At 42.4% G+C, this 18786-nt stretch overlaps 1 protein-coding gene across 5 annotated transcripts in view; it reads right to left on the bottom strand.

Moving 5' to 3' along the window:
• Nucleotides 1-18786, bottom strand: part of LOC141763777 (glutamate receptor 1-like) — a 67079-nt gene that overhangs the window by 3200 nt on the left and 45093 nt on the right. Inside the window, exon 10 of one of the 5 annotated variants that reach the window (XM_074628507.1) lies at nt 8011-8151. The exons of 1 other annotated variant lie outside the window; for it this stretch is intronic. In XM_074628507.1, the coding sequence (XP_074484608.1) occupies nt 8022-8151 (130 nt within the window). In that variant the 3' untranslated portion in view covers nt 8011-8021. Of the gene's footprint in view, nt 1-5132; nt 5248-8010; nt 8152-16793; nt 17130-18786 lie in introns of those variants that run through there. 3 more of the 5 variants (XM_074628506.1, XM_074628505.1, XM_074628509.1) reach the window with 3 other exon arrangements.

Genomic DNA, 18786 nt, shown 5'->3' with positions numbered 1-18786 from the left:
AAAATAAAAGCATAGAGACACTAATAGAAACTTCCCCAGTTCATTATTATTATTATTATTATTATTATTATTATGTTTAAATAGGCCAACGAATGATTTCTGAGAAACAAAGTGATAATAATTCAACCTGGCAGTGAGAATATGAACCTGTATTATCGAGTCCTGAGTTTCTATTTGAACTAATAAATCCTTTATAGACCGTTTTAGTGATGACGTCATGATGACGTCATGATGAGGTCATGATGAGGTCACGTGTTAGCTGGAGGCTAACGCTAGCAGTGGGCTAAAGCTCCACATCTAAATGTCCTCTTGTTGTTGGCTGAATCCAGAAACACAGACATTAGAGAGGACTAACTGTGATTCGAGCTCTAGAGCTACAATATCAGAGAAGCGTTTCAGAGACGGAGAGGAAATGATGCTAATATTTAGCAGAATATTAGCATCCCTTTCCCTCCGTCTCCGTCTCCAGCGGCGTAGCGGTCGGCTAACCTGGTCCCGTTGGTTCATATTCACTATCTCAACTACCGCTGGTGATCCTGGAGAGAGAGTGACGGCACGGGTTGAGACAAACTAGCATTTTATTCAGCCAGCGTTACAAAAACAAGACAACAATACTTGCCAGCCAGCGATAGCCAGCCAGCGTTAGCCAGCCAGCGTTAGCCAGCCAGCGTTAGCCAGCCAGCGATAGCCAGCCAGCGTTAGCTAGCCAGCGTTAGCCAGCCAGCGTTAGCCAGCCAGCGATAGCTAGCCAGCGTTAGCTAGCCAGCGTTAGCCAGCCAGCGTTAGCCAGCTAGCGTTAGCCAGCCAGCGTTAGCCAGCCAGCGTTAGCCAGCCAGCGTTAGCTAGCCAGCGTTAGCCAGCCAGCGTTAGCCAGCCAGCGTTAGCCAGCTAGCGTTAGCCAGCCAGCGATAGCTAGCCAGCGTTAGCCAGCGTTAGCCAGCGTTAGCCAGCTAGCGTTAGCCAGCCAGCGTTAGCCAGCCAGCGTTAGCCAGCCAGCGTTAGCCAGCTAGCATTAGCCAGCCAGCATTAGCTAGCCAGCGTTAGCCAGCCAGCGTTAGCCAGCCAGCGTTAGCCAGCTAGCGTTAGCCAGCCAGCGATAGCTAGCCAGCGTTAGCCAGCGTTAGCCAGCTAGCGTTAGCCAGCTAGCGTTAGCCAGCCAGCGTTAGCTAGCCAGCGTTAGCCAGCCAGCGTTAGCCAGCCAGCGTTAGCCAGCCAGCGTTAGCCAGCTAGCGTTAGCCAGCCAGCGATAGCTAGCCAGCGTTAGCCAGCGTTAGCCAGCCAGCGTTAGCCAGCCAGCGTTAGCCAGCCAGCGTTAGCCAGCCAGCGATAGCTAGCCAGCGTTAGCCAGCGTTAGCCAGCGTTAGCCAGCGTTAGCCAGCTAGCGTTAGCTAGCCAGCGTTAGCCAGCGTTAGCCAGCTAGCGTTAGCCAGCCAGCGTTAGCTAGCCAGCGTTAGCCAGCCAGCGTTAGCCAGCCAGCGTTAGCTAACGTGTTCAGAGAGTTATTCTGCCTCCACTTAACGCTCTGCCCACTAAACACGTCACCATGGTTACTAAACACGTCACCATGGTTACTAACACGTCACCATGGTTACTAAACACGTCACCATGGTTACTAACACGTCACCATGGTTACTAAACACGTCACCATGGTTACTAACACGTCACCATGGTTACTAAACACGTCACCATGGTTACTAACACGTCACCATGGTTACTAACACGTCACCATGGTTACTAAACACGTCACCATGGTTACTAACAGAGAAAAGGTCTATATCCTTTATAACCCGCTCCACAGCTCTACAAAAGATGCTGTCTAGTTGCATTATGGGAAATGCAGTATCTTGACATCCATCTCTTGTGCGTCCCCTTTAATCTCCGGCCTCCCTCATCGCCTCCAATCACAGCCTTTGATCATAATCCATATTGATATACGGTCACATGCAGCTTCATGCACAGAGAAGCAAACAGAGTGAAGGTTCATAGACGATTAGTTATTAAACTTCTAGTATTCAGTAGAGATCTATAATAGAACTGCTGTCTACTCTGATTGGTTGTTGAGCTCTCGTTTCTCAGGATGCATCACGTGACCGAGCTCTCTCAGCCAATAGCATGCAGCCTGTTCAAACAGCATCATAGTGGGCGGGGCCTCTCTTCAACAGGAAGTGTTGTGAGGTTGGGGAGAGCCTATCAGAGGGCTTTCCTCTCCAAACTGTCACATGAACCCTCAGCCAATCAGCTGCTGTCAAATTAAAGTCAGACTGAAGTCAAGCTGTTTATAATTAATGAATCAATAATCATATCAGTGGAGAACACATGAATTAAAGTAAATATGATGATTAATGGTCCAGACTCGTCTCCTCTTCCCATCAAACTGTTGATGTGATTCTTTAAAATATATATTTATTTGATCTTTTCTGCATCGCAAATTGTGCAGAAATAAATAAATAAATGCATAAAAAATGCAAATATAAATAAATAAAAAAATGTATAGAAATAAATACATGAATAAATAAAATAAGAAAATTAAACAGAAGAGTAAATAAATAAATAAATAAGGGAATTACTGAAAAGGAAAAAAAAATAAAGAAGCAAATTCTAACATTTGTCACATTTTATCAATTAATTAATGGCTACATTTATTTTTAAAATTGTTTTTCCTTCATTTAATGACATTTATTTATCGAGTCAGTTACTCATTTATTCTGTCCGTTTATATAATATCTAGGCCTCTGTGTTCTCACATCACAGCCGGTTCAGTGTGACGTCGCACAGCCGGTTCAGTGTGACGTCGCACAGCCGGTTCAGTGTGACGTCGCACAGCCGGTTCAGTGTGACGTCGCAAAGCCGGTTCAGTGTGACGTCGCACAGCCGGTTCAGTGTGACGTCGCACAGCCGGTTCAGTGTGACGTCACACAGCGAGCTACATGACAGATTGGAGACAAAAGCATCAGTGTGTGTGTGTGAGGGGGGAGGAAGAGGAGGAGGAAGAGGAAGAGGAAGAGGAAGAGGAAGAGGAAGAGGAAGAGGAAGAGGAAGAGGAAGAGCTGAGGTCAGGAGCTTCAGTTTCATAAAGTGTTGGTCAGCAGCTGTAAACAGAGAGAACTGAAGGAGAACTGAAGGAGAACTGATGGAGAGAGAACTGAAGGAGAACTGAAGGAGAACTGATGGAGAGAGAACTGAAGGAGAACTGAAGGAGAAGTGAAGGAGAGAGAACTGAAGGAGAACTGAAGGAGAGAGAACTGAAGGAGAAGTGAAGGAGAGAAGTGAAGGAGAAGTGAAGGAGAACTGAAGGAGAGAGAACTAAAGGATAACTGAATGAGAACTGAAGGAGAGAGAACTAAAGGAGAACTGAATGAGAACTGAAGGAGAGAGAACTGAAGGAGAAGTGAAGGATAACTGAAGGGAGAACTGAAGGAGAAGTGACGGAGAGAACTGAAGGAGAGAGAACTGAAGGAGAACTGAAGGAGAGAGAACTGAAGGAGAAGGGAGAACTGAAGGAGAACTGAAGGAGAGAGAACTGAAGGAGAACTAAAGGAGAGAGAACTGAAGGAGAAATGAAGGAGAACTGAAGGAGAGAGAACTAAAGGAGAACTGAATGAGAACTGAAGGAGAACTGAAGGGAGAACTGATTGAGAAGTGAAGGAAAACTGAAGGACAACTGAAGTAGAAGGGAGAACTGAAGGAGAAGTGAAGGAGAGCTGAAGGACAACTGAAGGACAACTGATTGAGAAGTGAAGGAAAACTGAAGGACAACTGAAGTAGAAGGGAGAACTGAAGGAGAAGTGAAGGAGAGCTGAAGGACAACAGAAGGACAACTGAAGGAGAACTGAAGGGAGGCTGAAGGGAGAACTGAAAGAGAAGAGAAGGAGAAATGAAGGAGAACTGAATGAGAACTGAAGGAGAGAGAACTGAAGGAGAACTGAAGGAGAGAGAACTGAAGGAGAACTGAAAGAGAACTGAAGGAGAGAGAACTGAAGGAGAAGTGAAGTTGAACTGAAGGAGAACTGAAGGAGAGAGAACTGATGAGAAGTGAAGTTGAACTGAAGGAGAGAGAACTGAAGGAGAAGTGAAGTTGAACTGAAGGAGAACTGAAGGAGAACTGAAGGAGAACTGAAGGAGAGAGAACTGAAGGAGAAGTGAAGTTGAACTGAAGGAGAACTGAAGGAAGGCTGATCAGAGAAAAGCCTCTGAACAGATCTGATCTGGAGACATGAAAACCTCTTATCTCCAGAACGGGCTGCAGCCTCATTTCCTCATTTCCTCCTCAGTCTGCAGAATGTTATCTGACTGTAGCAGAGTCAGAAGAAGTTTTGTGGAAACTAAGTAGATAAATGTGCTCAGCACTAAAGCCGGCGTTGGACAGCCTCTCAGTTTGAGGACAGATTGGAGTCATGAGGTGTTCACACACCATCAGAAAACCTAAATGTCTGATTGATTTCTCCTCCAGCTCTCCAGACCGGTCAGCTGAGCAGCGCTTCACTCTGAAAGCAAATATTTCTTCAACAAACCAGAATAACTTCTCTAATATAATAATAATAATAACTTCTCTAATATAATAATAATAATAATAATAATAATAACTTCTCTAATATAATAATAATAATAATAATAATAATAATAATAATAATAATAACTTCTCTAATATAATAATAATAATAATAATAATAACTTCTCTAATATAATAATAATAATAACTTCTCTAATATAATAATAATAATAATAACTTCTCTAATATAATAATAATAATAATAATAATAATAATAACTTCTCTAATATAATAATAATAATAATAATAATAACTTCTCTAATATAATAATAATAATAACTTCTCTAATATAATAATAATAATAATAATAATAACTTCTCTAATATAATAATAATAATAACTTCTCTAATATAATAATAATAATAATAATAATAATAATAACTTCTCTGAATCACAGATATCTGATCCAGCAGGTGCCGAGAGGACCAAAAACACTCTGTGGATGTTTCTAGCATTGTTAGCTGATATAAAGCCTTTTCCTTTCAGAGTGTAGCTGCTGACGTTCGGGGGTCTATGGGGTAAAGGGGGGGGGGGGGGGGGGGGGGGGGGGGGCTGGGCAGGCCAAGCAACCTCAAGAACTGACCTTTCTGCCGGAGTCCTTGTGTCCACACTCCCCCTTGTCATACCACCACTTGTTTTTCAACTTGTCTAAGACGGCTTGTTCATTGAGCTTCAGTACCGCTAGGTTTACTGGGATTCTTCACAGAACCGTGTGAGAGGAAGGGGGGGGGGGGGAATAACATAAATAACATTATGCACCTCCATGTTATTTTATGTTATTGTTCAGCTGCACAGCAACAGGGCTGCGGTGGCAACCATTCTAGAAAAACTGGTATTTGCAGTACAGATGCTGTGGTACGCTACAGAGAACACCTCAACAAGAAGAAGAAGAAGAAGAAGAAGAAGAAGAAGAAGAAAGAGAAACAGCACAATCACACGTAAAAACTGTTCTGGTAAATGTCAGCGTCAAAGTGATATGCATTAATACTCCATCTAGCCTGGTTTGGCCTGACTCCCTACGTGCGAGATGTGTATTACTATATCACTTTGGGTAACCGGCAAGAGCTGAAAACACTCCGGGATCTTTGGCTTTACACAACCAAACCAAAAGAGAGATAGAATCTGTAGTTTCTGGTGAAGAGAGGTTTTAGTTTCACTTTACAACACTGTCCATGAATCAGGAAGTGGCTCCAAGATCAGAGGAGGGATTTTACTAACTGAATAGTAACAGCTCATCGGCTCAGTCGGTTTACACTTAAAGGATGAACTGTTGAAATAGTTAGTTAAACGTTAGCTTAAAGTAAAGGATGAACTGTTGAAATAGTTAACTAAACGTTAGCTTAAGGTAATGGATGAACTGTTGAAATAGTTAACTAAACGTTAGCTTAAAGTAAAGGATGAACTGTTGAAATAGTTAGTTAAACGTTAGCTTAAAGTAAAGGATGAACTGTTGAAATAGTTAGTTAAACGTTAGCTTAAGGTAATGGATGAACTGTTGAAATAGTTAACTAAACGTTAGCTTAAAGTAAAGGATGAACTGTTGAAATAGTTAGTTAAACGTTAGCTTAAGGTAATGGATGAACTGTTGAAATAGTTAGTTAAACGTTAGCTTAAGGTAATGGATGAACTGTTGAAATAGTTAACTAAACGTTAGCTTAAAGTAATGGATGAACTGTTGAAATAGTTAGTTAAACGTTAGCTTAAAGTAAAGGATGAACTGTTGAAATAGTTAGTTAAACGTTAGCTTAAAGTAAAGGATGAACTGTTGAAATAGTTAGTTAAACGTTAGCTTAAGGTAATGGATGAACTGTTGAAATAGTTAACTAAACGTTAGCTTAAAGTAAAGGATGAACTGTTGAAATAGTTAGTTAAACGTTAGCTTAAAGTAAAGGATGAACTGTTGAAATAGTTAGTTAAACGTTAGCTTAAAGTAAAGGATGAACTGTTGAAATAGTTAGTTAAACGTTAGCTTAAAGTAATGGATGAACTGTTGAAATAGTTAACTAAACGTTAGCTTAAAGTAAAGGATGAACTGTTGAAATAGTTAGTTAAACGTTAGCTTAAAGTAAAGGATGAACTGTTGAAATAGTTAGTTAAACGTTAGCTTAAAGTAATGGATGAACTGTTGAAATAGTTAACTAAACGTTAGCTTAAGGTAAAGGATGAACTGTTGAAATAGTTAACTAAACGTTAGCTTAAGGTAATGGATGAACTGTTGAAATAGTTAACTAAACGTTAGCTTAAGGTAATGGATGAACTGTTGAAATAGTTAACTAAACGTTAGCTTAAGGTAATGGATGAACTGTTGAAATAGTTAACTCAACGTTAGCTTAAGGTAATGGATGAACTGTTGAAATAGTTAACTAAACGTTAGCTTAAGGTAATGGATGAACTGTTGAAATAGTTAACTAAACGTTAGCTTAAGGTAATGGATGAACTGTTGAAATAGTTAGTTAAACGTTAGCTTAAGGTAATGGATGAACTGTTGAAATAGTTAGTTAAACGTTAGCTTAAAGTAAAGGATGAACTGTTGAAATAGTTAGTTAAACGTTAGCTTAAAGTAATGGATGAACTGTTGAAATAGTTAACTAAACGTTAGCTTAAGGTAAAGGATGAACTGTTGAAATAGTTAACTAAACGTTAGCTTAAGGTAATGGATGAACTGTTGAAATAGTTAACTAAACGTTAGCTTAAGGTAATGGATGAACTGTTGAAATAGTTAACTAAACGTTAGCTTAAGGTAATGGATGAACTGTTGAAATAGTTAACTCAACGTTAGCTTAAGGTAATGGATGAACTGTTGAAATAGTTAACTAAACGTTAGCTTAAGGTAATGGATGAACTGTTGAAATAGTTAACTAAACGTTAGCTTAAGGTAATGGATGAACTGTTGAAATAGTTAACTCAACGTTAGCTTAAGGTAATGGATGAACTGTTGAAATAGTTAGTTAAACGTTAGCTTAAGGTAATGGATGAACTGTTGAAATAGTTAACTAAACGTTAGCTTAAGGTAATGGATGAACTGTTGAAATAGTTAACTAAACGTTAGCTTAAGGTAATGGATGAACTGTTGAAATAGTTAACTCAACGTTAGCTTAAGGTAATGGATGAACTGTTGAAATAGTTAGTTAAACGTTAGCTTAAAGTAATGGATGAACTGTTGAAATAGGGTTAGGATGTCTTCTAAAGGTTATTCTGACATCCTGTTTTCTTATGAAAGTGTGTTTTTATAAAATCCCCCCTGGATCAGAAGCTGGGAGGAGAGAGAGAGAGAGAGAGAGAGAGAGAGAGAGAGAGAGAGAGAGATTGAATCATCACCTCCTCCTCCTCCAGATGTGGAACCAGTGTTTCTACAGCTATGAAAGACACCAAACAGCCGGGTGCCATACGGAGTGTTTTACGGCTGATGTTTCAGCTGTGGGTTGTTGCCGGTTACCCCGGTGTTCATTGCCTGTCGTTACCCGTTGGGGGGTTACGGTGATCTGACCTTGGAGTCCCCTCCCCCGGTGCCGCACTCGCCCTTGTCATACCACCATCTGTTTTTCAATTTGTCCAACAGGCCCTGCTCGTTGAGTTTTAATACGGCCAAGTTAACGGGGTTTCTACGGGGAGGATAGTGATCAGGGATAGAAGGGAACTAGTGTTAATGAGCAGAGGACGGCAGTCATTCATTACATGGATCTACTCACAACATGGATCTACTCATTACATGGATCTACTCATTACATGGATCTACTCATTACATGGATCTACTCATTACATGGATCTACTCATTACATGGATCTACTCATTACATGGATCTACTCACAACATGGATCTACTCATTACATGGATCTACTCACAACATGGATCTACTCATTACATGGATCTACTCATTACATGGATCTACTCACTACATGGATCTACTCACAACATGGATCTACTCACAACATGGATCTACTCACAACATGGATCTACTCACAACATGGATCTACTCATTACATGGATCTACTCATTACATGGATCTACTCACAACATGGATCTACTCATTACATGGATCTACTCATTACATGGATCTACTCACAACATGGATCTACTCACAACATGGATCTACTCATTACATGGATCTACTCATTACATGGATCTACTCATTACATGGATCTACTCACAACATGGATCTACTCATTACATGGATCTACTCACAACATGGATCTACTCATTACATGGATCTACTCACAACATGGATCTACTCATTACATGGATCTACTCATTACATGGATCTACTCACAACATGGATCTACTCATTACATGGATCTACTCATTACATGGATCTACTCATTACATGGATCTACTCACAACATGGATCTACTCACAACATGGATCTACTCATTACATGGATCTACTCACAACATGGATCTACTCATTACATGGATCTACTCACAACATGGATCTACTCATTACATGGATCTACTCACAACATGGATCTACTCATTACATGGATCTACTCATTACATGGATCTACTCATTACATGGATCTACTCATTACATGGATCTACTCACAACATGGATCTACTCATTACATGGATCTACTCATTACATGGATCTACTCACAACATGGATCTACTCATTACATGGATCTACTCACAACATGGATCTACTCACAACATGGATCTACTCACAACATGGATCTACTCACAACATGGATCTACTCATTACATGGATCTACTCATTACATGGGTCTACTCACAACATGGATCTACTCACAACATGGATCTACTCACAACATGGATCTACTCATTACATGGATCTACTCATTACATGGATCTACTCACAACATGGATCTACTCACAACATGGATCTACTCACAACATGGATCTACTCATTACATGGGTCTACTCACAACATGGATCTACTCACAACATGGATCTACTCACAACATGGATCTACTCACAACATGGATCTACTCATTACATGGATCTACTCACAACATGGATCTACTCACAACATGGATCTACTCATTACATGGATCTACTCACAACATGGATCTACTCATTACATGGATCTACTCATTACATGGGTCTACTCATTACATGGGTCTACTCATTACATGGATCTACTCATTACATGGGTCTACTCATCACATGGATCTACTCATTACATGGATCTACTCATTACATGGATCTACTCACAACATGGATCTACTCATTACATGGATCTACTCATTACATGGGTCTACTCATTACATGGATCTACTCATCACATGGATCTACTCATTACATGGATCTACTCATTACATGGATCTACTCATTACATGGATCTACTCATTACATGGGTCTACTCATTACATGGGTCTACTCATTACATGGGTCTACTCATTACATGGATCTACTCATTACATGGATCTACTCATTACATGGATCTACTCACAACATGGATCTACTCACTACATGCATGTTAGCATCACACAATGGATGGTTCCTTAATATATCTATAATATAAATATAATATAAAGGACAACTGCTCTTCAACCCAGACCTCCTTAAAATGTTCCTTCTCATCATTTAAAGTTGTGCATATCCCCCCCATCACATATCTTCAGTGTGTTGAAGTCGGCAGGACGAGAGCTAGTAAACGTTAGCTGTTAGCTGTTAGCAGCCAGTAAACAGTACAGTGCTGCACGGAGCTAACAGCTAACGCTAACTAGCTCTCGTCCTGCCGACTTCAACACAAATTTGTTGTTCCCAATGTAACATCATCAGGGAAACTAGACTGGGTCCAAACCCAGTATCTGTCTGGACCAGTTAGGGAGATGACATCTCCCAGCTGGCCCAGGACCAGTTGGAGATCCTCCAGGAGGAGCTGGAGGGAGTTGGGGTTAGGTTGGGTTGGTCCCCTCAAGGTGAAGCTATCTGTGAGGTAGACTAGTGAAGGACAACCTGTGATTGTGGTCTGGGTTGAAAACCAGCAGATGTATCTAATATCTAATCCTCCTCCTGCATTCACTTCCATTCATCAGCTGATCAATAAAGGAGGAACAACAGTCAACTGTTGGGACCTGAACACCAGGTAGGATATCAAATAACGAGTCCATGACGTCCATAATGAAGAGAAGCAGGACACCAAATGTCTTTAACACTGTTCCTACCATGTTGTATTGTGTACACACACATGTCCACGCGTTGCCTGTTGTTCCCCTTTATATACATACATACATATATATATATACATATATATATAGATACAGAGAGCAGAAGATAGCAGATCAACAGACTGATCAGTAATGAGCCAACCAGCATTACTTCACTGTGATGGGACAATAATAATAATTCATGAGATGATGGCAACAGCTAAAGAAGAGTTTTGTTCCTAAAATAAACATTAAGAATTATTAGTTATTACTATAAAATAGTCCAGTTGAAATGTGAACACTGTCGTACTATTTATGAAACTGAGGCGTGTGGTTAAATTGTGAAATACCTATTTCTAGCCATTAATCTTTGGCGTTGAGAATCCACCAATCATTAGGGATGCACCGATACCGATACCAGTATCGGGTATCGGGTCCGATACTGTGCTCATGTACTCGTACTCGCAAAACGGCTCCGATACCACTTTACGGCAGCGTGACGTTAACCTCTCGTCAGCATCTTTCGGGTCATCACGCTCCACCTCCCCGACGGTGCGGGCGAGACGAGCCGGTGTTGTGCCCGACCCCGCTGGGCCGGGATCCCACCTCCTCTCTGATCTTAATCAGGTCCCAGGTCCCTAACCCTATAAAGACGTCTCCATGCTTCTGGTTGATCTCACCTGGACTAGAAGTATTAGTCCAGACTTTATTAACAGCCATTCTGGACTTTGCTGTTTTTGTTTTAATCAATTAGAAATTGTCAGAATGTCATTTTGGAACAATAACTCTCCCAGTTCTATATTATTATTTATTATACTGTATATATATGATGAGCAGTGAAGGTGTAGCAGCAGACGGAGCTGATCAGACGCTGGTTGATGGAGTTTAATGTGTGGAGATGATGACGTTGTTCTAGTGGTGATATCATCAGCCGGTCAACCCAGAGGCAGAGAACAGTCTGTTCAGATGGAACTAGTGAGCTCATTCAATATGTTCAGCATTATAACGCCGTTGCTATGGAAACTGCTCTCAAAGACTGACACAAATGGTGAATAACTTCCAGGGCTCTGCTCTTCTTCTACACGTTAAGGCCCAAACACACTGACAGCGTCTGTGTCTAAATGGCCCAACAACGTAAACCTGTAGTAGGCCGGTGCTGGTTAACCCCTAAGGTAACCCCTAACCCTGCAGGGTTAACCCCTAACCCTGCAGGGTTAACCCCTAACCCCTAACCCTTCAGGCTTAACCCCTAACCCTAACCCTAACCCTGCAGGGTTAACCCCTAACCCCTAACCCTGCAGGCTTAACCCCTAACCCCTAACCCTGCAGGGTTAACCCCTAACCCCTAACCCTGCAGGCTTAACCCCTAACCCTAACCCTAACCCTGCAGGCTTAACCCCTAACCCTAACCCTAACCCTGCAGGCTTAACCCCTAACCCTGCAGGCTTAACCCCTAACCCTAACCCTAATCCTGCAGGGTTAACCCCTAACCCTAACCCTGACCCGAACCCTAACCGTAACCCTGCATGGCGCCGTAGGAGCATCATGTGAAGTGCGTCATCGCTCTCAGTGTGTTCGGGTCTTTACATTCTGCCATCAGAAATCATCACTTCTTAATTTGCTTCCAACAAACTTCAAACCATTTTACTACCAAGGTAGAAAGACACGTTGCTTGGTTCTGTTTTCTACACTATTAATATCACAACATACAAGAGCACAGATTATTATTATTATTGTTATTATTATTATTATTAGGCTCCATTCAGCATGTACTAATCTCATCTGTGCAACTAATTTCTCTCTGACTCTGGGTCGCCTGTAAAATGCTGATGTGAAGCACAAAGAATGGGAACGAGACGTCCTCTCACAGAACATCTGATAACAACACGGACAAAGTCTCCGACGGCTGAAACAAAGCAGGCGAAGAAACACGACTTTCAACTGCTGCTGTCAGATAAAAATAATGATGATGTTCATGTTTCAGCTTTTAGAGATAGAATAGATGTCTAAAAAAAGAAAGGTACATCATCCTTCATCTATAAGAATGTTTAAATATTTATACATCAACCAATTACGTCACTATTACATAGTTCAACTAATCTGCATATTTGTTTTCTTGCAGAGAAAAAGAAGAGAAACTATATATATATATATTTATATATATATATGCATTGTGTTCAAAAATTAAACGTGAGAAGTTTAGAGAGGAAATCTCTCTTTGGTAGAACTGCTCAGAATGGTTGCTAGGTGCTTCTATGACTGGTTGTTATGGTGATTCTGGGTGGTTGCTAGGTGCTTCTATGACTGGTTGTTATGGTGATTCTGGGTGGTTGCTAGGTGCTTCTATGACTGGTTGTTATGGTGATTCTGGGTGGTTGCTAGGTGCTTCTATGACTGGTTGTTATGGTGATTCTGGGTGGTTGCTAGGTGCTTCTATGACTGGTTGTTATGGTGATTCTGGGTGGTTGCTAGGTGCTTCTATGACTGGTTGTTATGGTGATTCTGGGAGGTTGCTAGGTGCTTCTATGACTGGTTGTTATGGTGATTCTGGGTGGTTGCTAGGTGCTTCTATGACTGGTTGTTATGGTGATTCTGGGTGGTTGCTAGGTGCTTCTATGACTGGTTGTTATGGTGATTCTGGGAGGTTGCTAGGTGCTTCTATGACTGGTTGTTATACTGATTCTGGGAGGTTGCTAGGTGTTTCTATGACTGGTTGTTATGGTGATTCTGGGTGGTTGCTAGGTGCTTCTATGAGTGGTTGTTACGGTGATTCTGGGAGGTTGCTAGGTGCTTCTATGACTGGTTGTTACGGTGATTCTGGGTGGTTGCTAGGTGCTTCTATGAGTGGTTGTTATGGTGATTCTGGGTGGTTGCTAGGTGCTTCTATGACTGGTTGTTACGGTGATTCTGGGAGGTTGCTAGGTGCTTCTATGACTGGTTGTTACGGTGATTCTGGGTGGTTGCTAGGTGCTTCTATGACTGGTTGTTATGGTGATTCTGGGAGGTTGCTAGGTGCTTTTATGACTGGTTGTTATGGTGATTCTGGGAGGTTGCTAGGTGCTTCTATGACTGGTTGTTATGGTGATTCTGGGTGGTTGCTAGGTGCTTCTATGACTGGTTGCTATGGTGATTCTGGGTGGTTGCTAGGTGCTTCTATGACTGGTTGTTATGGTGATTCTGGGTGGTTGCTAGGTGCTTCTATGACTGGTTGTTATGGTGATTCTGGGAGGTTGCTAGGTGCTTCTATGACTGGTTATTATGGTGATTCTGGGTGGTTGCTAGGTGCTTCTATGACTGGTTGTTATGGTTATTCTGGGAGGTTGCTAGGTGCTTCTATGACTGGTTGTTATACTGATTCTGGGAGGTTGCTAGGTGTTTCTATGACTGGTTGTTATGGTGATTCTGGGAGGTTGCTAGGTGCTTCTATGATTGGTTGTTATGGTGATTCTGGGTGGTTGCTAGGTGCTTCTATGAGTGGTTGTTACGGTGATTTTGGGAGGTTGCTAGGTGCTTCTATGAGTGGTTGTTATGGTGATTCTGGGTGGTTGCTAGGTGCTTCTATGACTGGTTGTTATGGTGATTCTGGGTGGTTGCTAGGTGCTTCTATGACTGGTTGTTATGGTGATTCTGGGAGGTTGCTAGGTGCTTCTATGACTGGTTGTTATGGTGATTCTGGGTGGTTGCTAGGTGCTTCTATGACTGGTTGTTATGGTGATTCTGGGTGGTTGCTAGGTGCTTCTATGACTGGTTGTTATGGTGATTCTGGGAGGTTGCTAGGTGCTTCTATGACTGGTTGTTATACTGATTCTGGGAGGTTGCTAGGTGTTTCTATGACTGGTTGTTATGGTGATTCTGGGTGGTTGCTAGGTGCTTCTATGAGTGGTTGTTATGGTGATTCTGGGTGGTTGCTAGGTGCTTCTATGAGTGGTTGTTATGGTGATTCTGGGTGGTTGCTAGGTGCTTCTATGACTGGTTGTTACGGTGATTCTGGGAGGTTGCTAGGTGCTTCTATGACTGGTTGTTACGGTGATTCTGGGTGGTTGCTAGGTGCTTTTATGACTGGTTGTTATGGTGATTCTGGGAGGTTGCTAGGTGCTTCTATGACTGGTTGTTATGGTGATTCTGGGTGGTTGCTAGGTGCTTCTATGACTGGTTGTTATGGTGATTCTGGGTGGTTGCTAGGTGCTTCTATGACTGGTTGTTACGGTGATTCTGGGAGGTTGCTAGGTGCTTCTATGACTGGTTGTTATGGTGATTCTGGGTGGTTGCTAGGTGCTTTTATGACTGGTTGTTATGGTGATTCTGGGAGGTTGCTAGGTGCTTCTATGACTGGTTGTTATGGTGATTCTGGGTGGTTGCTAGGTGCTTCTATGACTGGTTGTTATGGTGATTCTGGGAGGTTGCTAGGTGCTTCTATGACTGGTTGTTATGGTGATTCTGGGTGGTTGCTAGGTGCTTCTATGACTGGTTGTTATGGTTATTCTGGGAGGTTGCTAGGTGCTTCTATGACTGGTTGTTATACTGATTCTGGGAGGTTGCTAGGTGTTTCTATGACTGGTTGTTATGGTGATTCTGGGAGGTTGCTAGGTGCTTCTATGATTGGTTGTTATGGTGATTCTGGGTGGTTGCTAGGTGCTTCTATGAGTGGTTGTTACGGTGATTTTGGGAGGTTGCTAGGTGCTTCTATGAGTGGTTGTTATGGTGATTCTGGGTGGTTGCTAGGTGCTTCTATGACTGGTTGTTATGGTGATTCTGGGTGGTTGCTAGGTGCTTCTATGACTGGTTGTTATGGTGATTCTGGGAGGTTGCTAGGTGCTTCTATGACTGGTTGTTATGGTGATTCTGGGTGGTTGCTAGGTGCTTCTATGACTGGTTGTCATGGTGATTCTGGGTGGTTGCTAGGTGCTTCTATGACTGGTTGTTATGGTGATTCTGGGTGGTTGCTAGGTGCTTCTATGACTGGTTGTTATGGTGATTCTGGGAGGTTGCTAGGTGCTTCTATGACTGGTTGTTATGGTGATTCTGGGTGGTTGCTAGGTGCTTCTATGACTGGTTGTTATGGTGATTCTGGGTGGTTGCTAGGTGCTTCTATGACTGGTTGTTATGGTGATTCTGGGAGGTTGCTAGGTGCTTCTATGACTGGTTGTTATACTGATTCTGGGAGGTTGCTAGGTGTTTCTATGACTGGTTGTTATGGTGATTCTGGGTGGTTGCTAGGTGCTTCTATGAGTGGTTGTTACGGTGATTCTGGGAGGTTGCTAGGTGCTTCTATGACTGGTTGTTACGGTGATTCTGGGTGGTTGCTAGGTGCTTCTATGAGTGGTTGTTATGGTGATTCTGGGTGGTTGCTAGGTGCTTCTATGACTGGTTGTTACGGTGATTCTGGGAGGTTGCTAGGTGCTTCTATGACTGGTTGTTACGGTGATTCTGGGTGGTTGCTAGGTGCTTTTATGACTGGTTGTTATGGTGATTCTGGGAGGTTGCTAGGTGCTTCTATGACTGGTTGTTATGGTGATTCTGGGTGGTTGCTAGGTGCTTCTATGACTGGTTGTTATGGTGATTCTGGGTGGTTGCTAGGTGCTTCTATGACTGGTTGTTATGGTGATTCTGGGAGGTTGCTAGGTGCTTCTATGACTGGTTGTTATGGTGATTCTGGGTGGTTGCTAGGTGCTTCTATGACTGGTTGTTATGGTTATTCTGGGAGGTTGCTAGGTGCTTCTATGACTGGTTGTTATACTGATTCTGGGAGGTTGCTAGGTGTTTCTATGACTGGTTGTTATGGTGATTCTGGGAGGTTGCTAGGTGCTTCTATGATTGGTTGTTATGGTGATTCTGGGTGGTTGCTAGGTGCTTCTATGAGTGGTTGTTACGGTGATTTTGGGAGGTTGCTAGGTGCTTCTATGAGTGGTTGTTATGGTGATTCTGGGTGGTTGCTAGGTGCTTCTATGACTGGTTGTTATGGTGATTCTGGGTGGTTGCTAGGTGCTTCTATGAGTGGTTGTTATGGTGATTCTGGGTGGTTGCTAGGTGCTTCTATGACTGGTTGTTATGGTGATTCTGGGTGGTTGCTAGGTGCTTCTATGAGTGGTTGTTACGGTGATTCTGGGAGGTTGCTAGGTGCTTCTATGAGTGGTTGTTACGGTGATTCTGGGAGGTTGCTAGGTGCTTCTATGAGTGGTTGTCACGGTGATTCTGGGAGGTTGCTAGGTGCTTCTATGAGTGGTTGTTACGGTGATTCTGGGAGGTTGCTAGGTGCTTCTTTCAGTTCAAATTCAGATTTAATTCAGTAACTATTAACATCATTAAAGGTTTTATCTGACATCAGCAATACGGATGGATAGATAGATAGACAGACAGACAGACAGACAGACAGATAGATTATTGGAGAGGCAGAGAGACAGGCAGGTTGGCAATCAGACAGGCAGAACAGATGACAGGAGAACAGACAGGTAAACAGGCCGACAGACTGAAACACTGAGACAGACAGACAGACAGACAGACAGACAGACATATAGACAACGACAAACAACAGAGAGAGAGAGAGACAAGACAGACAGAGAGACAGATTAAGAGACTGACAGTGGGACAGACAGACAAACAGACAGACAAACAGTAAACAGGTCTAACACCCTAAACTGACGTCCTGCTCTGTGACGGTCAGTTGTTCTATGGTCCAATAGGAGCTCAGCACAGCTGTGGGTCGGGTTGGTGGAACCAGAACTCTGCAGAGGTGTGGACCAAGTCATTGAGTTTCAAGTCTCAGTTAAGTCTTCTTGACCCAAAGTACCAAATCAAGTCCTAACCTCTAGACTAAGTCCTCAACAACTCATAATGCATTTTAACCAGAGCTCATCACTAATTAATCACACATGTTTTATCTGTTCAAAATGTCCCTTAAAGGAGATTAATCAATTATTTAATACTCTTATCAACATGGGAGTGGACAAATATGATTGCTATGTACTTCTATGACTGGTTGTTATGGTGATTCTGGGAGGTTGCTAGGTGCGCTTGTCCTGATTGTCTGCGATACAAAGTCATTTGTCTCTGCATGAGTTGATATGAGTCGTTGATGTTAACGTCAGCATGCTCCGTCTCTGAATGAGTTGATATGAGTCGTTGATGTTAACGTCAGCATGCTCCGTCTCTGAATGAGTTGATATGAGTTGTTGATGTTAACGTCAGAATGCTCCGTCTCTGAATGAGTTGATATGAGTCGTTGATGTTAACGTCAGCATGCTCCGTCTCTGCATGCTCCGTCTCTGCATGAGTTGATATGAGTCGTTGATGTTAACGTCAGAATGCTCCGTCTCTGAATGAGTTGATATGAGTCGTTGATGTTAACGTCAGCATGCTCCGCCTCTGAATGAGTTGATATGAGTCGTTGATGTTAACGTCAGCATGCTCCGTCTCTGCATGAGTTGATATGAGTCGTTGATGTTAACGTCAGCATGCTCCGTCTCTGAATGAGTTGATATGAGTCGTTGATGTTAACGTCAGCATGCTCCGCCTCTGAATGAGCTGATATGAGTCGTTGATGTTAACGTCAGCATGCTCCGTCTCTGCATGAGTTGATATGAGTCGTTGATGTTAACGTCAGCATGCTCCGCCTCTGAATGAGCTGATATGAGTCGTTGATGTTAACGTCAGCATGCTCCGCCTCTGAATGAGCTGATATGAGTCGTTGATGTTAACGTCAGCATGCTCCGTCTCTGCATGAGTTGATATGAGTCGTTGATGTTAACGTCAGCATGCTCCGCCTCTGAATGAGTTGATATGAGTCGTTGATGTTAACGTCAGCATGCTCCGCTTCTGAATGAGTTGATGAGTTGTTGATGTTAACGTCAGCATGCTCCGCCTCTGAATGAGTTGATATGAGTTGTTGATGTTAACGTCAGCATGCTCCGTCTCTGAATGAGTTCATATGAGTCGTTGATGTTAACGTCAGCATGCTCCGTCTCTGAATGAGTTCATATGAGTCGTTGATGTTAACGTCAGCATGCTCCGTCTCTGAATGAGTTCATATGAGTCGTTGATGTTAACGTCAGCATGCTCCGCCTCTGAATGAGTTGATATGAGTCGTTGATGTTAACGTCAGCATGCTCCGCCTCTGAATGAGTTGATATGAGTC

Source organism: Sebastes fasciatus, unplaced genomic scaffold, assembly GCF_043250625.1.
Source record: "Sebastes fasciatus isolate fSebFas1 unplaced genomic scaffold, fSebFas1.pri Scaffold_40, whole genome shotgun sequence".
Classification (NCBI taxonomy): domain Eukaryota; kingdom Metazoa; phylum Chordata; class Actinopteri; order Perciformes; family Sebastidae; genus Sebastes; species Sebastes fasciatus.
Note: the sequence above shows the minus strand (reverse complement) of the source record. Positions and strands in the feature narration are given on the sequence as shown.